Source organism: Lepisma saccharinum, chromosome 1 (assembly GCF_977018435.1).
Source record: "Lepisma saccharinum chromosome 1, izLepSacc3.1, whole genome shotgun sequence".
In the NCBI taxonomy this organism is placed as follows: Eukaryota; Metazoa; Arthropoda; class Insecta; order Zygentoma; family Lepismatidae; genus Lepisma; species Lepisma saccharinum.
Window position 1 is genome coordinate 57,779,226 of NC_139229.1, and position 23,164 is coordinate 57,802,389.

The 23,164-nt window shown below is 39.0% G+C and overlaps 1 protein-coding gene across 2 annotated transcripts in view; it reads left to right on the forward strand.

The window, feature by feature from the left end:
* LOC145995662 (neurotrimin-like) overlaps positions 1 to 23,164 on the forward strand; it is a 526,024-nt gene that overhangs the window by 392,446 nt on the left and 110,414 nt on the right. For both annotated transcript variants that reach the window (XM_083132015.1, XM_083132024.1), the window contains one exon: positions 4,955 to 5,116. In XM_083132015.1, coding sequence (XP_082988141.1) covers positions 4,955 to 5,116 — 162 coding nt within the window. The remainder of the gene's footprint in view (positions 1 to 4,954; positions 5,117 to 23,164) is intronic.

Consider the following 23,164-nt stretch of genomic DNA (forward strand, 5'->3'; position numbering starts at 1 on the left):
TACTCTTTGAAGTAACGGTAAAAGTAAACTAGTTACTCTTTGAAGTAACTACAAGTAAACTAGTTACTTTTGAATTAACTGCAAAAAGTAAATTGCAGTTACTTTTTAAGTAATTGTAAAAGTATAGTACAGTTACTTTTGAAGTAGTAATTGAAAAGGTAACTTTATTTCTTGAAGTAATGATAACAGTATTTGAGTTACTTTCTAAAACTGGGTTAAAATAATTCTTACTTCACTGCAGCTTATCAGAGATGGTTTATTCATGATGCATCGTTTGAACTTTTGACGAAGGTACTTAGATTCAAAAATTCCAACTAATCCCTATGAATATGCTTTGTGTATTTCAATAACTGTGGTAAATATATAGTTTAGAGTTACATCTTTACTAAATAAGTCAATAAAAACTTAATTTCCACAATTTTCCTGCTGGTAATTGCTTACCAAATGGCATTAAGCGCCATATGGGCATTTTAGGCTCCTAAATTTAAATTTCAAATTACTACACTTTTTTTCATATCCTTGTAATCTTACTTGCTAATGTAGGTCTTGAACAATAAAATCGTTAGCCGCACAAGAACTGGTAAATGCTTTTAGCGTGCATTATGCAGTGCAGCATGGTGATGCACAGGGAAACCGAAATATTCGCCATAATCCTCACGAGCTATCTTCAAAACGTTTTTACCAATTTAATGAATACATTTTGAATTTTTCCCTTAAATTCCATCGTTCTGTTTCACATTTCATTTCCAGTTCATGAACTTTCTTCCTTCAACACATAACATTTAATTATTATTGTTACAAGGATTTGAGAGCAGTATTAACCTTGCACCCGAGGGAAGATGACAAGCCAACCACCTCTTTTTTTTTCTCGATTATCAACTTTTATTGTTCCCAATATTTGTGTACTACTTTTGTTAAAAAAATCCTAAAGATAACGTAACAGGCACAAAATTCACGTGTTTAGTCTATCAGCCTCCCCCACCCCTTCCCGGGATGTGTGTTCCGACATGACACTTGCTAAACCAATGTTAGAGACTTGATTGGTGCAGCTGGTAACTTATGTAATTTTCATAATTTCTATAAAGCTATATAATCACAAAAGCATTGATGAAATATGTATGTAACTCATGCAATGATTGGTTCTTATTTGTTTATTAATGATGGTAATTTTTGTGACTATTATAATTAATGCATAGCTACACCTTTTATAATGAACAACGGAAGTGGGGATTCAATAACAAAATGGTTCCTTGAATTTTAGTCATAAACAAAATTGTGGGTCTCTGAGCCCCCTTCTCAGGTAAGTTTGTCGTACGGTCATGGATAAGCTTTGGTTAACTACGCCATCTTTCGGATTGGAAACTCGATGAACAGACAAATTCCAGATAAGAAATAAATCATTCGAAAGCAGACAGCTTTTCTGAAATGTCAGTATCCGCAGTAACGTATTCGCCTTGTAATTAAAGTGTTCCCGGTTTGAACCCCATTTTAACTGTATCTTCAGTCCTCATTAGCCCATCTGTGCACACAGCAAAATTAAAAAGCATTAAAAAATGTGGAAACTTTAACTTCCTAACACATCACTTCGTTTAACTGTATTTGACTAACTATACGGCGTACGCTTTTAGAAGGAACATGAGTTCAGCCAATACGCAGCCAGTGCTGTCGCGCTGCTGCCAAACCAACTGCTAGCGGAAAGGAAACGCAGAGATTTCGCCGTATCCAATATTCAGCTTTTTATATATAATGCGTGCACGTGATATTTGAGTACAATGAAATATATAGTAAAGAATTCTACACAGGATTATATCATATCACTGCAGCATATAAGAGAAACTCGTACCTCAAAGAAGTTTGAAGGTATTTATGATAGAGGAACTGCAAGACCATCATCACCACTCTCGTTTCTGTTTTCTGGCATGTTTCCCAGGAGATTTGAATAGGGGTTCACCGATTTCTGTGGTAGATATATTACCATGTTTTATAATACGCAACACAGTATGCACACAGACAACACAGGCTTTAGCCGTAAGTTCTCGACTCTGAGAAAACACTGTTTCGGCACGCACTTCTTCCGACGCCAATTCTTTGAAGCAAGAATACACTAGATTTCTGTCATGTGAACGTAATATTTTACCCTTGGTGCCTGTACTACTTGTAATAGGTTTCGAGAGCGACATTATTAATTTGATTTGATTTACATTATTTTATTTAACTTTATTGTCACTTTTGGCTAATTGCGAAGATGGGAACGAGCGATGATATCATGAAATTGATGGATGGGAATTCACAAAATCCATGTCCAGGCCGGGATTTGAACCCGGGATCCCTGGCGTCGTAGCGCGATATGCTAACCACTCCACCAGGGGGGCCGGCGCGAAATTATTAAGTAACAGTCGCGGAACACACACTATTGCATAACTATCGAACATAAGGGCTGGACTCCACAGTGCGCTACGACACCAGGGGTCCCGGGTTCGAATCCAGGCCCGGGCATAGGTGTTTGTAAGTATCCCTTCATTAATTTCATCATATCATCATCCATCCTCATCTTTGCGATTAGCCGAAGGTAGCAGAAAAGCGAAGTAAAATAAACCAACATTTAATCAATTAATAGGGGCCATATTGAATCGTCTCACAACTGTTCTTCGTGGCTTACGAGTACAATTATCTTACACCGCCCTTGTTACGAAAACGCTGAACTGAAAGTGACTCAGACTCGCAATGTTCGTAAAAGACCACAACAATGAAGGGCCATTGTTCATATTCAGCCGAATTTGACACCCATAGCTTTACCAAGACAGAACTCAGCGGGGTTAACAAGGTGGGTGGCAAATAAAAAAAGCAGACGGAACACTGAAGGAAAACGAAGAGTCATTGTGTGTGTGTAGAGACGCGCTGTTTCCCTTGTTTCTTCGAGAAACGATATCTCCGGCTGTAGGCGACGGAAATGCATGGGACTTGGACAGTCAGATTCATAATGTCGTGTCCCATGCAACGATGAACCTTAAAGTGGCAAGTTTTATAAAGAACTTCTTGCGCCCTAAAAAAATTACAGAACACGGCGCTTAACGTGCTCGCTGCAGTTTCCTAACTGTACAACGTTGCACTCCTGCTATTGGCTGGTCGCCAAGGACACGCTCTCCGTAACTCCCCCCGATATCGCTTCTAAAACCGTGCGTCGTATAACTAACTAACTCTGTAGCCTTCTTAAACCCGAAGGTTTATGGCTGCAGCAACACAAGGCTTCCATCTGTCCCTATCCTTGGCAAGATCAATTCAATATTTTCCAATCTTACCGATTTCCTTTAGGTCTATGTCAACGTTATTCCTCCATCTTCTTCTTGGCCTTCATACAGGTCTCTTACCATCAGGTTTCCCAACAAGAATCCTGTACACTCTTCTTTCCTCTCCAAGTCGTGCCACAATGGCCTGCCCACCTGAGTCTTCTTGATTTAGTTATTAAAATAATATCTGGACGTGAATAGGTACACAATATGTAGTTCTAAATTATGTAACCTTCTTCACTTACCTGTCGCCTCAACCCTTATAGGTCCAAATATTATCCTAAGAATTTTATTTTCAAATACTCTTAATTTATGTTCCTCTTTTAATATAAGGGACCAAGTTTCACAGCCATATAGTACTACAGGCAATATTACTGTTTTGTATATTTTAACTTTTAGTTTCTTAGATATTATATGCGAGATAAAAGTTTATAAACGTGCATTTCCTTAATTAAGTCAGCTTTTTATTTTATCTTTAATATCATCTTCATTTGTTAGTATTATTCTTAAGTACTTGAATTTGGAAACTTATTCAAAGGAGTTATCAATATTTTTTCTTACCTAACACTTGATTTCGGACTGTAAGCATATATTTAGTTTTCTCTTCTCTTGGCATTATTCTTAATTGTATTTATATCATCCCCTAGTACATGGACGTGGGACACCAGCTGAGACACGCATGGAACCCACTGCTCCGTAAAAACACATCAGCCAATAAGAACACCAGGATTCAGAGCGAGCTAATAGGAAGACAGCGTCCAAGCTCCGCACCATCATAGTGGTGTATTTAACTACTCACTGGTCTGAATTTTTTACATTCCCTGATAATGAGAGCAATATATGCGCTCTAAACGTTGGACGCTAACGCCGATTCAACCTGGCTGGTACTGTGTGGTTTTTACGCACACAGATTGAAATTGGAAAGTATGAATGTAAAAGTGTATTTCTTTGTACATGCTCTGGCCTAGGTTGCTTTTGCCCGGTAGTCGGGGAAGCCAACGGTTGGGTTCCCTCAACGGCTTCCCTGCTTAAAAGAGAACAATAGGATGGTGGTTGGGGGACGGGTCGTTTGTTGGAGGTAGAAATACCGGATCCGACTTGTTACGGTCTCTCTTATGCTCTCAGATTTTCAGGCTCACAGATCGCAGAAAGCGGCCGTCCCTCAATGGATTGACAGTTTTTTGGATGCAGCGATACACACAGAGCGTAAGCGCCGTAGCTATGCGTAGGAACCTCTGCGTGATAAACTGCGGGGGCGAGTTAGCGCAATGGTAAATAGTAGTGCGCTCGTAGAGTGAAGTCCTGAAAAGAGCAATTCTCTGTGTTATGGGGCAAAAAGCAAGCGGGAGCAGTTGATATTGGACATGTTATGAAAATATGTATATACGGCGACGGGCAGAAGTGTAAATAAATGTTGTACATAAAGAGATAACTACGTGAGACGTACTTCTTGTCAACACTGGTAACTCGAGAACACTTGTTCGAATCACGTCCGCAGGTTAGCTACAGTTCCTATCCCCTAGTAAGTCTACACAACTCAGGCAGACCATTTAATTTAGAACACTATCTGAAGATTCGACTTATTTCTGTATTACTTAAAACGTATTTATATGCATGTAAAACTTCCCGTTGTAAAATTTAAAAAAAAAAAAAAATTCTCGTTGCAGGTGTCTTGGATCAGGCGGAGAGATTGGCACATCCTTACCTCAGGGTTGTTTACATACACGAATGACGAGCGCTTCCAAGTCATCCATACAGAAGGTGGAGATAACTGGACATTGCAAATTAAGTACGTGCAGAAAAGGGATAATGGAACCTATGAATGTCAGGTAAGATATATTTTCCAATTATGTAGTCTGTGCGTGCGTGTTCGATGGCCGACTTCCAATCTCGCCACAGAAATGTTCTGCATTGGTCATCTTCATCAATTGCATCTAATCATCATTCCTGTTCATCGTCACTGTGTGTGTCTCCGGTCCTGTTGTTTGAGCACAAATATGTGTGTGTCTCTGTTGGACTTAAAATGTGAGTTTTTGTGTAAGTTTTCACTATGCACGTGAAAGGAAATTGCCCTTACTTACTGCGCGTTGTAAGCCCATAGTGTACGATAGCTCATTGGTGACGTATTGAAGACTCAATATACATGTGACTAAGGTAGCGTATGCCATTGGCTATACCGCGTTTGGTAGAACCTGTCCCCTTTCCCGCGCTAGGCGATCGCTGGCTTCTCTCCGTGCTGGGGAAAGTCAAAGCCAGGCAGCCAATTAAAATACGCAACGTCGGAACAGCGCCTACGTAAGCGCCTCTCTTCTGGCTTCCATTCGCTCCTCGCTGCCCAGCAGACGATTTTTTCCTCGTTTCTCATTGGCACCGAAACTGTCGAGCGATCCTTAGCGCGGGAAAGGGGACAGGTTCTACCAAACGTGGTATAAGCTTTTGCGCTGGTTGAGCGAGGAGTTTGGCGGGCAGATCCTTGCCGACTGGGGGAGACGTAGGACTAACTGGACACAGGCTGAGTATACTGTATTTCCGTGTATCACCCTTTTTGGGCCTGCATGGCCAGGTGTAATTTGCCTAACGTTAATATAGTTATTTCGACTTCTTAAAAGTGCTAGAGAAGGATTTTTTTTTTAAAGGTAAATTGCTCCGGGCCATGTTGGCTGTGGGGGTTTTGGGCGGGGCTGCAGTTGACTCGGACTCGTATAGCCGTTACGTACTGACTTTTGACAATCTAATTGGACGGACTGTTATAATTTAATTGGGAGATAATATTTTTGTTGAGTTAACTAAAATGTTGTTCTTAGGTGTTTTGATTGGTTATGAATGAACCATGTGATGCATATATAAATTTGGAAAATATATTTACTGATTTGATTTGTTAATAAATATTATAGTTGAATGAATATTAAGTTTACATTAAATAGTTGAAATATCTACTGAAAGATAACTCACTTCCACTGCGCAGATAATATAATCCTCGTCTCACTTCTTTATTATTTATAAAGTTGAAATAAGAGACGTACAGGATTATAAGAGCAGAGCGCAGTTACATGGTTGTTCTGTCTCTGGTACTTGTGTACAATTGGCTATCAATATTTCTAGTTTGGTTAGACTGTAAAATTGTGCGGTAATATGGCTACCTCTCGGAATTATTATAGGTACAGTAGATATTACGGGAACAGTGGATGGGAGGTACTTTGTTCCGCCTTTTCCCCCACTTTCATCAACTCGTAGAGAACATTCTGCTTCGCAGTTATTAAATGGATTTGTTGGACCCTTTCAACACACTCCAGAAAATGCCCAAGGACGACAAAGGGAGGGGGAAGATGTTGAAACGTACGTAAAGGTACCTTGTAAACCCCGGTGCGTGAATAAACGCCCAAGTAAGCCTTTGGAAAGTTCGTCGTCGTCTGATGAAGACGAACGAGTATTATATAATAGGTCCGATTTGAGAAAGTTAAACATGGAAATGGCTAAAGAAAATTTGACTCCGTTAATAGCTACTGTACCTATAGTTAAGGAAATTAATGCTGAAAGTCTGTATCGATTTTTGTATGTATTGCAGGGTATTAAAGACAGAAAAATGTTTCCTTCTCACGAGATTATGCTTGCAGTTTTACCAAAATTAAATGCTGAAATGGGTAAATTATGGATGAAATGTATAATTGAAAATATCCCTCGGAATGATGTAGTTCAAATGATCTTAAATAAGTATGCAACTTCTATTGGGAGGCAGTATTTATGTAATAAGTATGTAATGGGTAATGAAAGAGACAATGAAACTCCCTTAGAGTATTTCGAAAGTAGAGTTCGAGCTGCTAAGATTTTGCAGTATGATATTGATGAAAGTACAGGATTATAGCGTCGCGTTGTAACACAAACCTTGCCTCTGGAGTGCAGGACCATATTGTTGTATTCTATAAGTATGATTCACTACGGATGTTTAGTGTAATGACACTCACTGCTATGAAACGATAATATATTCTTAAAACGCAAATACGGAATCAAGCACTGCATACACTTCGCCATATTGTCTCGGGAACTGATCAAGATTTACTGTTGTGGGTTCGGGAGTATGCATTGGAAATGCAAAACTGAATTGCCCTGATATCTAGTTATTGATTAAATAACAAACATATATCAATTGTGACCTCAGTCGCGATTAACTCAAAGTGGCGTAAAGTCCACATGAAATAAAATATATATCTGCACATTCAAACGTATAATACTTTCTGTTTACCTCTTACGTCACACTTGACACGCACCTACACTGGTTCTCTAGGGCCTGTGAATGGTAACAGCTAAGTTGCCCAAATCGGGCTTCTCAGGCAGTCTAACAGGGTAAACAGATGAACAGGCCCTGACTGGTCACTGGTGTCGGATTTATACTTTCCTTTGTAAAATGAAAAGTTTATGGAACTTTTTTCCAACATATGTCTTATTTATTTTCCTTTGTGCACAATTGCAATGAAACTTATCCACGGGCAATCCTGAATTGAGTTGACAGATGCAGATCTGCGTACAAATCTGTAACGGGCAACCCTTCCAAGAATATTCAAGGTTTGACGGTATCGCAAGAACCCATAGCATAAGCAGCAGGTTTATGAGAAGCCAGCCTAAGCATAAGCTAATTCGCCCATTTAGGGTACGAGTAGTTTTCTCTGCAAGGTTGACCACTTATATCGAGTACGAAAGCCAAAAAAATACAGAATCTGGTCCCTTTTTATAGTGAATGGTTGCTTGCAATACCAAGGAAACTTGGTCGATATTTACACGTATCCATGGATCTGCATAATTACATCATGCAATTTAGGCTTTTACAATATTTACATAAAACTATTAAAGTTGTAAATTACAGAACTTCTTAAAATATTTTCCCAATGCCGAAAAATATCACAAAATTATTAATTTTGATATTTAAAAAGATTGCAAATTAACTCGAGAAAGTTCGAATTTCGTGCATGGAACAGATACTGTATGATACACACAGATGTTGAGCTCCTTCTTTACAAATGGAAGCACGACCAGATTTGACTGGAGACCCACACCTTTATCTGAATTTCTGATTCTAAAGCTTTTTCTTTATTCCTAATGTCTTACATAATATATAATCAACTCTTCGTGGTCCTTGCAGTCGTCAACATTTCTCAACTTCAACTACACGGTGGTGTTCTAACTTTCCTATCCAGTTTTTGGAGTGGTACTCCATTTCAAAAGAAAAATAAATGAAGTGAAGGGTGTTTCGAAAAGACGGGACATTTTGAAACGGAGGTATAGAGAAGAAAATAAAATAGTTGCGAGAGATTTAATCATGTATAATGTATAGTGCAGTGGATGCCATTACATCATTACACACCGCTGAAGAGATGGGTAGGTTTATATCTTGATGAAGACGTCCAGAAAATGACGACCTTTTACATACATAGATTCATACAGTCGTCGAGGGACATCCTGCATTGCTCGACGTAACATGTTCACAGGTATCTGGGACAACTCAACGTGCTGCTACAACCCAAGAATCGCTTAGTTGATGAAGAACTCGAAAACAACTTTCACAAAGAACACGCATGCCCAGGCTGGGATTCGAACCCCTGACGTCGCAGCGCCCAGTGCTAACCACTCCGCTACGGAGGTCGGCGATATGTGTTTGTGACTGTGTTTTCATACTCATCCAAGTTATCGCCATCGTCGCGATTAGCCAGAAGTGTCAGGAAAGCGACGTAAAATGAACAAGAGAAATATCAAAGAATATTCATGCTTTCTTGGGAATTCGAATATCTATCTTGCATCTCTTTGCGCTAACAGCAAGGTCATGGAGATGGACTACTAAGGTGTGTTTTTTGTGATAATTCCAAGTGGTTCTTATCTAATTTCTGCGCTTAATTATTTTAAGCGGGACTGCTGTATCATTCCGCCAATGAATGTGGTATGGTGGGAAAGCTAGCTTAAATGAAGCGAAGGAAGAGAGATTCGGAGACAATGTCCAAGTGTAGGCATTCTGCGGACCAGCTAAAAGCAGGCCGAACTTAAGGTAGAAAGGCGAAGGAAGGTGCAAGAGCTGTGAAATATAACTCCACACAATCCATTTACGTAAGCGCCTTTGCCTTTCAAGTCACTCCTCCCCCCCACACCCCTTGTTCGCCTTGAAGCTGATGGTCAGCGGAGATCGGCCGTTCTGATTAGAATTGCCCGAACTACTTCCTCGCACGTCGAGAATGTCCTCATCAGCAGGTCTCTCCATGGAGTCCTCATTCTTCGGGCAACGTCTCGGACAAAACCGAAAGGGAGATGTCCTTCGCTGTTAAACTCTTCCAATTCAACAGTGAGCGTCGGATGGAATCTCTTCTTCCCTCTTCTCAAGCGAGTCAGCGCGCGACAGCGGCAGATAAATGGATTCTGAAGTCTCCGAACTCGTCGTGTCACTATTGCGATGTTCCTCGCTTTCACAGATAAGGCAGGAACGAGCGCCTCTGGTGGAAGAAGAACGAAAGTGCCAAGAATTGTGTCAGATATCGAAACAGGCTGAACCAATACAACGTTTACTGCTACGGCTTTTATTCAGGGCTTGGACCAGTAGCGCCAATTTCTGACTACAATGGTTATGTTGAACATAATTTCATGCAATATTATACAGGGTGATTCAGAAGTAATGGTGTAAAATAAATTCTCATTCATTCTCATATGCTGCGACGCCAAGGGTCCCGGGTTCGAATCCCGCTCGGGCTTGGTTCATCACTCATCCCCATCTACGCAAATTAGCCAAGAGGCACAAAACGCGAAGTAAATTAAACTAAATCAATCAATCAATCAATCATTATCATATGATATGACACATCGGAACCACATTGACATGAAATGAAAATACAATTATCCAAGTGCCTTACCTCATCATTGCAAGTGCTCGATTTGGGCGACACGGCAGACATCAAGACAGTACCCAAGCTCTGCTCAAACACGTCCCAACGTATCCTCAGAAATCGGCTCCACTGCTTCATAGATGCGCTGCTTTAGTTCGTCAAGGTTTTGTGGCAAAGGAGGCCGATATGCTGTGTCCTTGATGTATCCACATAAATATATATCGCTGCACTGTCACGATAGACCCTATAGGAGCAAATCCCAACATGCAAACTGCTTTCTCTTGCGTCCATGTCGCCATCTTGAGAGACTGCGCCACTAGCGCTCCTAACGGTGTTTAGCTACACTACCTTGCACAAAGAAAACCTTAAGATCTTGCACCTTCATTTCTGTCAGTGATTGGCCGCTTACCTTTCTTTATTTGCCCTAAAATGTGCCCTTTTTTGTTCCTTGGCCAGAAAAGGTGGACTTTTATATTTAAGAACCCTTTCAGGCATTTCTGAGAGAAATACGCGCATTTTAGTATAGTGGCCGTTCTTCTCTATTTTAGTCATAATATTCTATTCCGAGATAACTCCATTTTGAGTGCCTTTTCTAGAAACATGTTGAAAAATCTGTCAATGATAACTTTAAGTACCTATTTTGTGCTTTCTCCCTGCCAATTTTGGGAGCTTTTAGTGCCGATCATTCCTCATCCTGTTCATAAGCCCTTTCATTACCTTACTTTTCTAATAACAATGTGACCACGGATAGTGAAAATAATACAGGACATTGACAAGTATAATATTAGAGATGTAACAAATTATTATGAAATATATCGATACCATTCAGCCAGTAATTACGTTGTGAGTATTCTTAAGTGTAAAATGATGAAACATCTTGTTTTCTTACCCGCGGGAAGTAGGCATATTATTGGGTGGGCTCCAGCTCCACAGGCCCATATAAGTTGGCGCCACTGGCTTAGACTTCATACCAAAAAGTACGTGTAACTTTACCAGCAAATTTCTACGTATTTCTCTTATTTTTTTTAAAAAAAAAATGAAACAAATACTTTAAAGTTTCGGATGAATTCCGAAAATAAACCATTGATTTCGCTACGTCACTCTAAAGGGTGTCGCATATTCTCTCTTCGGGAAGGAAGAAAGAAAGATTTTAAGTCCATTTTATTGAACACATAGCCTAGTCGGGACTGGACCAGGAGTTTAAAGTAGGATCCGAACCAATATCTGCCTCCACCGGATTTCGAACCCGCGACCTCTTCATGACAAGGCGATGATTGAAAAAAAATATATATATATTTCTTCAGTTTCAACGGTATAACCATATGCAAGGTCTTTGAGTGAAAAGAAAAATAAATGTTTAGTTAGTCTGCCACCAGATGGCTTTGATTTGGAAAAAGGGGCGTGGCTAAGAAATACCGGAGGTCGGAGGAAAGCGGGCCTCGTGTGGAGAACTTCACTTCCAACCGATTAGCTGAGGTTAAAGCATGTTAAGTTGAGTTCTCTTTGAGTGTTGAAAGGAGTCATCTCGGAATGGAACAAAGTACAGGAAGTAGTTGTTTTGTAGTGGTTTAGTATTTCAAGTTTTTATGTAGAGTATTTAGTTGGGATTTTTAGTTAAAGCACAGCACTCTTTGTTCTATTCTGAGATAGGTCTTTTTGAGGGGGGGGAAATGAATATTAAAATTAAATTACTATAATCCCCTTTTGGTTAAATAAAGTGTAAGGAAGTCTTAGTTATGTAAAGATTTAATTGTATAGTTTAATTGCTTCTTTATTATTTATTGAATTTAGATTGGGGTTTATATTCTTATTATCATCATTTATGTAGTCTCAAGCCCTTCAGGCATTATGTTGAATAAACATCTTTACTATCAAGCCTTTTATGTGTAATTCCTCTAAACCTACAATTTTTCGGCTTAAGCTTTCCACTGCCATATCTTTATATTTCTGCTAGGTTAATGGACCGACTTCAGTTGCAAGCCTTGTGTCGTAATGAAGGACAATATTTCTTAGTGAATAGTTTTAAAGGACGTGCATGCAATAAGAAGCTGGTGTTTTAAAGGACGTGCATGCAATAAGAAGCTGGTCTTTTAAAGGACGTGCATGCAATAAGAAGCTGGTCTTTTAAAGGACGTGCATGCAATAAGAAGCTAGTCTTTTAAAGGACGTGCATGCAATAAGAAGCTGGTCTTTAAAGGACGTGCACGCAATAAGAAGCTAGTCTTTTAAAGGACGTGCATGCAATAAGAAGCTGGTGTTTTAAAGGACGTGCATGCAATAAGAAGCTGGTCTTTTAAAGGACGTGCATGCAATAAGAAGCTGGTCTTTTAAAGGACGTGCATGCAATAAGAAGCTGATCTTTTAAAGGACGTGCATGCAATAAGAAGCTGGTCTTTTAAAGGACGTGCATGCAATAAGAAGCTGGTCTTTTAAAGGACGTGCATGCAATAAGAAGCTGGTCTTTTAAAGGACGTGCATGCGATAAGAAGCTGGTCTTTTAAAGGACGTGCATGCAATAAGAAGCCGGTCTTTTAAAGGACGTGCATGCAATAAGAAGCTGGTGTTTTAAAGGACGTGCATGCAATAAGAAGCTGGTCTTTTAAAGGACGTGCATGCAATAAGAAGCTGGTCTTTTAAAGGACGTGCATGCAATAAGAAGCTGGTCTTTTAAAGGACGTGCATGCAATAAGAAGCTGGTCTTTTAAATGACGTGCATGCAATAAGAAGCTGGTGTTTTAAAGGACGTGCATGCGATAAGAGTAGTGTATATTAGGCGTTTCAAAATAGTACTTAGTAGGTATTGTTTTTTTTTATCAATTGAATATCACTTTTTGACATATTTTGACAATTTTTTGTCCATGTTTTAGCGTTTAGCGATGTTTTTAGTACAATTTTCAATGCATTATTTTTTTTCCCACTCGTACTTGGTAGGTATGCATTTGTAGCCTTTTTTTATCAATCGAATATCAGTTTTTGACATATTTTGACAATTTTTTGTCGATGTTTTAGCGTTTAGCGATGTTTTAGTAAAATTTCCCTTTTTTTCCCACCTCACACTTGTAGGTATACCACGCAAGATAGTGTAAATTGATTGTTTCAACGCGGCACTTTGTAGGTATCCTCTTTTTTATCTATTGAATATCAGTTTTTGACATATTTTGACAATTTTTTGTCGATGTTTTAGCGTTTAGCGATGTTTTAGTAAAATTTCCCTTTTTTTCCCACTCGCACTTGGTAGGTATACCACGATCTTACGTGATATAACTTAACCTATTTTTTTTTTCGTGCTAAACTGCCTCTACGTGCTTTGACCTACTTTAGAGTAGACCCAAATGGAGAATTCAACGCCCGAAAATGAGGCTCGGTGAGGCTCGAAAAAACTTCAAAAACTCACTTTCTCTCCACGTTCCGCGCCTCATTTATTGCGCTGACGATGTTTCACAGCGAAGAAAACAGCATCAAAACATCAAAAACTCACTTTACTCATTTGAGGATCACCAAAATCTCAGAAACTCACTTTTATTAATTGAGGTTCACCAAAACCTCAAAAACTCACTTTCTCTCCACGTTCCGCGCATTCATTCGTTGCGCTGACACAGCGTGATGAGTAAATAATGTACTCTCTCATTCTTGAAGGATGAATGCACCTTATCGTAATTTTCCAACTCCGGGACCAATGTTTATATATCGTGACCTTTGCAAACCTCTTTCGGAAACGATGTGCCACACACACGCGCGCGCGCGCCTATATTGTGACGCAAGCAAACAAACAAATAATATTTTTTTTAAGATTCCTGGCCCCTAACCCCACTTCCGGTCGCCATTTTGGATTTCCGAACATAGGTTGTATTCATATTTTACTCACATATAGGCGTACGTGATAAATCCGCAAACAGATTTTTCCTAAGTCTTACCGTTTCCAAGATAACCCCACTTCCGGTCGCCATTTTGGATTTCCGAGCATAGGTTCTATTCATATTTTTTCTCACATATAGGCGTACGTGATGAATCCGCAAATAGATTTTTCCTAAGTCTTACCGTTTCCAAGATAATCCCACTTCCGGTCGCCATTTTGGATTTCCGAGCATAGGTTCTATTCATACTTTTTCTCACGTGTAGGTGTACGTGATGAATCTGCAAACAGATTTTTCCTAAGTCATGAATTGGAGGGTTCTATGAGAACCTATATTAATTCTCGTAAGAGAACAAAAAACACACACAAAAAAAAAAAATACTGTGGTCACTACAACAAATAGTCTTCTTCAACCCCAATCCAACAACCCAAAAATCATCATCCTAACTAGAACCATGTAACTATCTGCCATCTGTTAGAGGTTTTGTGAACTAAGTGGTGTTTTGTTTGTGTGTAAAAAAAAAGAAATGCAATGCTTTTTACACTTGGTTATCATCACCTAACATGTTATTAATTGTTTTTTAAAATTAATTACAACTGAAAACTAATAATTAATATTATCTAAAGTTACTAATTAATATTATACAATTAATTGATATATTTTTTTTGTTCTTGTTGCTAGTGTTGGGTAATTATAGTTGTTGCAAAATATAGCTCTCGCGTATGACAGTTTCTGAGTTTTGTTGGGTATATAAGAACAATTTTACACGACCTTTTTCGGTTCTCCTCCGTAGCCGTGCTTGTTAAGGCGTTCACTCGTTCTTGTCATTCTTCGTTCTACGTGTGGCCTATAGGTTCGAACCCGGTCGTGGTCGCGTCGGATGGAATCTCTTCTTCCCTCTTCTCAAGCGAGTCAGCGCGCGACAGCGGCAGATAAATGGATTCTGAAGTCTCCGAACTCGTCGTGTCACTATTGCGATGTTCCTCGCTTTCACAGATAAGGCAGGAACGAAAGTGCCAAGAATTGTGTCAGATATCGAAACAGGCTGAACCAATACAACGTTTACTGCTACGGCTTTTATTCAGGGCTTGGACCAGTAGCGCCAATTTCTGACTACAATGGTTATGTTGAACATAATTTCATGCAATATTATACAGGGTGATTCAGAAGTAATGGTGTAAAATAAATTCTCATTCATTCTCATATGCTGCGACGCCAAGGGTCCCGGGTTCGAATCCCGCTCGGGCTTGGTTCATCACTCATCCCCATCTACGCAAATTAGCCAAGAGGCACAAAACGCGAAGTAAATTAAACTAAATCAATCAATCAATCAATCATTATCATATGATATGACACATCGGAACCACATTGACATGAAATGAAAATACAATTATCCAAGTGCCTTACCTCATCATTGCAAGTGCTCGATTTGGGCAACACGGCAGACATCAAGACAGTACTCAAGCTCTGCTCAAACACGTCCCAACGTATCCTCAGAAATCGGCTCCACTGCTTCATAGATGCGCTGCTTTAGTTCGTCAAGGTTTTGTGGCAAAGGAGGCCGATATGCTGTGTCCTTGATGTATCCACATAAATAGATATCGCTGCACTGTCACGATAGACCCTATAGGAGCAAATCCCAACATGCAAACTGCTTTCTCTTGCGTCCATGTCGCCATCTTGAGAGACTGCGCCACTAGCGCTCCTAACGGTGTTTAGCTACACTACCTTGCACAAAGAAAACCTTAAGATCTTGCACCTTCATTTCTGTCAGTAATTGGCCGCTTACCTTTCTTTATTTGCCCTAAAATGTGCCCTTTTTTGTTCCTTGGCCAGAAAAGGTGGACTTTTATATATAAGAACACTTTCAGGCATTTCTGAGAGAAATACGCGCATTTTAGTATAGTGGCCGTTCTTCTCTATTTTAGTCATAATATTCTATTCCGAGATAACTCCATTTTGAGTGCCTTTTCTAGAAACATGTTGAAAAATCTGTCAATGATAACTTTAAGTACCTATTTTGTGCTTTCTCCCTGCCAATTTTGGGAGCTTTTAGTGCCGATCATTCCTCATCCTGTTCATAAGCCCTTTCATTACCTTACTTTTCTAATAACAATGTGACCACGGATAGTGAAAATAATACAGGACATTGACAAGTATAATATTAGAGATGTAACAAATTATTATGAAATATATCGATACCATTCAGCCAGTAATTACGTTGTGAGTATTCTTAAGTGTAAAATGATGAAACATCTTGTTTTCTTACCCGCGGGAAGTAGGCATATTATTGGGTGGGCTCCAGCTCCACAGGCCCATATAAGTTGGCGCCACTGGCTTAGACTTCATACCAAAAAGTACGTGTAACTTTACCAGCAAATTTCTACGTATTTCTCTTATTTTTTTTAAAAAAAAAATGAAACAAATACTTAAAAGTTTCGGATGAATTCCGAAAATAAATCATTGATTTCGCTACGTCACTCTAAAGGGTGTCGCATATTCTCTCTTCGGGAAGGAAGAAAGAAAGATTTTAAGTCCATTTTATTGAACACATAGCCTAGTCGGGACTGGACCAGGAGTTTAAAGTAGGATCCGAACCAATATCTGCCTCCACCGGATTTCGAACCCGCGACCTCTTCATGACAAGGCGATGATTGAAAAAAAATATATATATATTTCTTCAGTTTCAACGGTATAACCATATGCAAGGTCTTTGAGTGAAAAGAAAAATAAATGTTTAGTTAGTCTGCCACCAGATGGCTTTGATTTGGAAAAAGGGGCGTGGCTAAGAAATACCGGAGGTCGGAGGAAAGCGGGCCTCGTGTGGAGAACTTCACTTCCAACCGATTAGCTGAGGTTAAAGCATGTTAAGTTGAGTTCTCTTTGAGTGTTGAAAGGAGTCATCTCGGAATGGAACAAAGTACAGGGAGTAGTTGTTTTGTAGTGGTTTAGTATTTTAAGTTTTTATGTAGAGTATTTAGTTGGGATTTTTAGTTAAAGCACAGCACTCTTTGTTCTATTCTGAGATAGGTCTTTTTGAGGGGGGGGGAAATGAATATTAAAATTAAATTACTATAATCCCCTTTTGGTTAAATAAAGTGTAAGGAAGTCTTAGTTATGTAAAGATTTAATTGTATAGTTTAATTGCTTCTTTATTATTTATTGAATTTAGATTGGGGTTTATATTCTTATTATCATCATTTATGTAGTCTCAAGCCCTTCAGGCATTATGTTGAATAAACATCTTTACTATCAAGCCTTTTATGTGTAATTCCTCTAAACCTACAATTTTTCGGCTTAAGCCTTCCACTGCCATATCTTTATATTTCTGCTAGGTTAATGGACCGACTTCAGTTGCAAGCCTTGTGTCGTAATGAAGGACAATATTTCTTAGTGAATAGTTTTAAAGGACGTGCAAGCAATAAGAAGCTGGTCTTTTAAAGGACGTGCATGCAATAAGAAGCTGGTCTTTTAAAGGACGTGCATGCAATAAGAAGCTGGTCTTTTAAAGGACGTGCATGCAATAAGAAGCTGGTCTTTTAAAGGACGTGCATGCAATAAGAAGCTGGTCTTTTAAAGGACGTGCATGCAATAAGAAGCTGGTCTTTTAAAGGACGTGCATGAAATAAGAAGCTGGTCTTTTAAAGGACGTGCATGCAATAAGAAGCTGGTGTTTTAAAGGACGTGCATGCAATAAGAAGCTGGTCTTTTAAAGGACGTGCATGCGATAAGAAGCTGGTCTTTTAAAGGACGTGCATGCAATAAGAAGCTGGTCTTTTAAAGGACGTGCATGCGATAAGAAGCTGGTGTTTTAAAGGACGTGCATGCCATAAGAAGCTGGTGTTTTAAAGGACGTGCATGCAATAAGAAGCTGGTCTTTTAAAGGACGTGCATGCAATAAGAAGCTGGTCTTTTAAAGGACGTGCATGCAATAAGAAGCTGGTGTTTTAAAGGACGTGCATGCAATAAGAAGCTGGTCTTTTAAAGGACGTGCATGCAATAAGAAGCTGGTCTTTTAAAGGACGTGCATGCAATAAGAAGCTGGTGTTTTAAAGGACGTGCATGCAATAAGAAGCTGGTCTTTTAAAGGACGTGCATGCAATAAGAAGCTGGTCTTTTAAAGGACGTGCATGCAATAAGAAGCTGGTCTTTTAAAGGACGTGCATGCGATAAGAAGCTGGTGTTTTAAAGGACGTGCATGCAATAAGAAGCTGGTGTTTTAAAGGACGTGCATGCAATAAGAAGCTGGTCTTTTAAAGGACGTGCATGCAATAAGAAGCTGGTCTTTTAAAGGACTTGCATGCAATAAGAAGCTGGTCATAACGGTAACCAGAATATATTCGATTTTGATTTGAAGTTCGTTATCAAGTACACCTCGTGCACACATAGGTCAGTCTATACTGGATGGGCATTCCATGACGGGTGTGATGTTCAGACAAATGTACATTCATTTCTAAATTATTCTCTTAACACCTTCAAATGTAACTATGAACTCATGTAATTTCATTTTCCTTGATTCAAGTTGTTAAATTTCAGAATATTTCTTCCCCATCTCAATTTTCAGCTACAGAAAATACATTTCTTTAAATTGTGACAGGCGTGACACTTCTGATACATCAGTTTAGGACCTTCGTCGGTCTTTCAGAAAACTCTGTGAAATATATGGGTTTACTGAAACAATTTCATTTTATTTTCACAAAGCAAAATTTTACTCGACATTTATATATTTTTAGTTTCTAAAAATATTACTACTTTCTTTTTTTGTAAACATTTTTTGGCTGTGACAGGGGTGACAAATTTTGTGACGTGTGTGACATCATGCACATGTAGGATTATGGAAAAATGCAAAGTCTCTGAAAATTATCATCAATAGATTCTTCAAATTAAAGGTTTGTATCAGAAATAAAGTAGGATATTTCAGAGCTTAAAATGTAGAAACAATAAATGAGACAATTAGAACGAAATTAGAATTAATTTAGTTTTCTTATGGTATCATATGTATCATAATGAAACTAAATTAAGTGGAAACACCACACATAAAATCTCACTCCTCCTGTAAGAAATAATAGGTTTCAAACAATATGTTATTTAGAAGCCATGAAACTAATTATAATTCCAAATTCTGCATAGTTTTCCCTTTAATGTCGGAAATAATAAGTGATACTTTCAATAAAAATATATTAACATTGTTTGTCCACTTTCACATGGAATGGCTCAGTTCAATGTGGGATCAGAATCACTGCGTGGGGTGTAAGGGATGAGACTTTCCGAACGATGTACAGGAAGAAACTCTGATCGATCATGGAGGTGTGAGAATGGACAGCCCTGTTCCAGATGAGTGAACGGTTGTTCTGTGCGGAAAGTGCTTTCGGGTTATTGATTTCGGTGAATCTGTACAATATGCCTATGATACACATTGCCTTTTTTGTGATAATTGAGATGTGATTTTCGAAAATGACTTTTGAGTCGATAATGATACCCAGATCTCTGTGTTATAGTAGAAGTATATTTAGAAATTTGAAGAAATACGAGGGGAGAGTGAAACGTTTTGAGCCTCACATGGAAGGGGTGATGCTAGGTAGTTAAAATTTTGGAGGATGTAAGGTTTGAGTTTTAAGACACTCTGTGCGAACTTTCATGAAATTCACGTGTTTTCTTCTATTTGTTTGTCAGGTTGAAAATGAATGAAGTGTCAGAGAAGAGAGTGGCCGACAGGTACCTCTGTCGGCAAGGCCTCACTGCACAGGCTGCTTTGGTCGAGTGTGGCTTCACCGCACTTCCACTTCGAGGACGTCACTTCCACGCGGACGAAGGCGGTCATTCAGTGGTGTGAGACTCAGGAGAAGTCATTCTACCAGATGACTGTAAACAAATTGTAGCACAGAATGCATACGTGCATTGATCTGGGGGGGTGATTATAGAGATTATGTGATAATGTAGAAATCATAAAGATAAACTGTAGCTCAAACACCCCTTCCGTGTGAGGCTCAAAACTTTTCACTCTCCCCTCGTATATGCTAAGACCGCACAAACTGAACTGCCTAACCTACTGATCCATTTGATTTATATAGGATCATTCCAACCCAAAAGTGTTCGTGACTGTATATATGAGTAAGTTAATAGGTTAGGTTTCGTACTCTTAACATAGCACAGAAGGCGATAGCTACGTGACATCAGAACACTCACAGATGACATTATATCACCAAGTCACTAAGAGTGCTTCTACTTGCTCGTGTTATTTTGAGTAGAGTTTGTTTTCACCAACGTGTAAGTTAAGAAATTGCTCGCCAAATTGGAAGCCAGCTTGAATATGAAGTCTTGATCTAACAAAGATTTCATGCAAGATTTTCAGACTTTCTCATACATGTTAAACAAAACAATATTGCTAATTCAGCCTAGGTTTGTTAATACTTAGGATAGATATTAGCTAGATGTGTATCCAGATTGTGTATCCTCACTTCTATCAAGCTAATTTCAATAGTATCTAGAACTTTGTCTACTTTAATCCATGTAAATAGCTACTCCCTATTTTAGGGCGGAGCGGAAAAGGTACAAGTCTCAACCAATATTCACCACTTTATGCGCAGATAGGGTAATGAATACTGGACCTACAGTTTAAAATGGGATCTCAACCACTGTGCCTTCGCCGTGTATCGCAACCGGAACCCCTTGATTTCAAGGTGGCAACGTTTACACTACGTCATCGAGAGAAGACCGCCTAGTATTGATGACTTCCCGGAGGATGGTATAGAGAAAAGACGAAACTTGATCGAATCGTCTCAAATTGTAAATATCTGTCTCATTCTCAATCTCGAGTCTCGAAATATGTAAACAATATGTAAGCAACAACGCAACACGGGATCACCGTTCCCTTTAACGAATTGCATTGCAATTACAATAATAACAAATACAAAATGTTTGACTTATCTATAAATAATGAAGCAGATTTCCGATTGATATGTCTGAAGAGGTCTTGATGGCGTAATGGTAACGATGTGTTGTGATCAAGGGATCTCTGGTTCCACGCTCGGTGGATGGACAATTTCACAGTGGTTCAAATTTTACTTTAAACTGTAGGTCCAAGCTCGATTAGCCCAATTAAACATAAAGTTGACTTATAAATAAAAAAAAACACCAATTCTTCTACAACGTACAGTCACGGATACTTGTGGGATGTAATGATCGCATTGGAAGTCAATGGGGTTGTAACAACCCAGAAGTGTCCGTGACTCAAAGTATTGTGAAGCCTTTAAAACAGTGCAGTATACCAAGTTGCAGAGCTTACTATAGTTCTCATGGAGTTTTACGGCGGGCGTCCTACATGCTGGCAAGGGGAGCGGGTGAGCGACCAATCCAGCGCGAAAAGAAGCGCAACAGCCTGTAGAACGAGGTTCGCGCAGCACATCCTCCCGCGACGTCGTAACTCTCGGCGCCACCGCTGTTGTCTGGTTGGTCTGCGGTGTATTCCCGCTCCCTACTTCCCTTTCCAACATATAAGGCGCCCGCCGTAAGGCTAGATGTCATATTTGCATCCACAGCAGTTTCTGTGCGCGTGATACGTAACTACGAGAAAGTAATAAGTTTTATTCCTTCATTAACATTAAGGTATCACATTAATGTTAAACATAGTAGCTCGCATGTTCAATGAAATTTCTAGCGAACTTAATATGTAGTTAGATATAGATACATTTCGACAATTTCGACGAAGTGGTCAATAGATTTGATTTTGATTTGATTTGATTTGATTTAGTTTATTTTACTTCTTGTTTTGTGTCTCTTGGCTAATTGCGAAGATGGGGATGAGTGATGAAATGATGAAATTGATGAATGGACATTCACAAACAACCAAGCCCGACCGGGATTCGAACCCGGGACCCTTGGCGTCGCAGCGCGATGTGCTAACCACTCGGCCACAGGGTCGGGCAAGTGGTCAATAGAGAGCTCTGTAAAATTCAATTTGAAATTACAATAACTTGATTGATTGATTGATTGAATTGGTTTTTTAAGTCCACTTTATGCACAGTAAGGCTAATCGGGACTGGACCTACAGTTTAAAGTGGGATCCGAACCACTATATGCCTCCACCGGGTATCGAACCCAGGACCCCTTGGTTACAAGGCGACGACGCTACCATTGCGCCATCGGGGAGGCCCTGGAATTACAATAACTTACAGCTTCACTGTTAATATCTATTCTGCCCTGTTTAGTTAGAAAACTACAGTAGTATAATATTTTCTGAATACACAACAGAAAAAAATGACAAAGTTAAGTATTATTTAGTATGTAGTGAAAAAGTAGAAGGTCTTCTTTAAGACAGGAAAACAAATTAATTGTTCCCTTTATGCCAATTATCAGAGAGAATTTCAAACAAGAACTTCCTAACTTGATTTTAAGCGAATCGCATCTCTAAATTGGATTACAGATTCTCATCTGGCCAAAACAAAGATGTGTTTATGAAATTTAAGATGCTCGTTAATTACGAGGAAAGTTGGTCCAAAATATTAGCTTTGTTGCTTTTAATTAAATGCTAATTTCTGGATTTTTGTTTAGACAACAATAATTTTCTTGCTTAAGACGAGGAAAAAGATAATATGGCCCCGATTACTGTTAGATCCCTTCTATAAAATTATAATATCCAAATCTAGTTTTCGTAGTGGGTTTAATAGGATTGAAAGTTTCGTTCCATGTCTCCATCTTCTTCTACAGTTCTTTCTTTTCAGTTCTCTCTCTCTCTTACTTTATCTCATCTGCGTCTTTTTCATTTCCTTTTTCCTGTCCTAACTTTTTCGCATATCCTCTTCTCTTTCTCGCACTCTTTTTCGCTTTTTTCTTTATCTTCTCTCGATTTTCTTTCTCCTCTGCCTTCAATTTTCACATAACCTCTTTTCTCTCAATCTCCATCTTTCGCTTCCTTTATTTCTTTTACATATAACCTCTTCTCTCTTCCTGTCTGTCTTCTTCCCTCATTTTCTCTATTTGTCTCTCTCTCTCTCCTTCTTCTATTCTTTCTTTTCACCTCTCCCCTTGTTCTTTACTTTATTTTCTCCCCTTTCTTTCCTTTCATCCTTTTCTCTTCCTCTTTACTCTCTTTCTTTTCATTTTTATCTTTCTCTTTAATCCTTTTCTTTCTTTAATCTCTCTATCTATCTTTCTGTCACCATTTTAA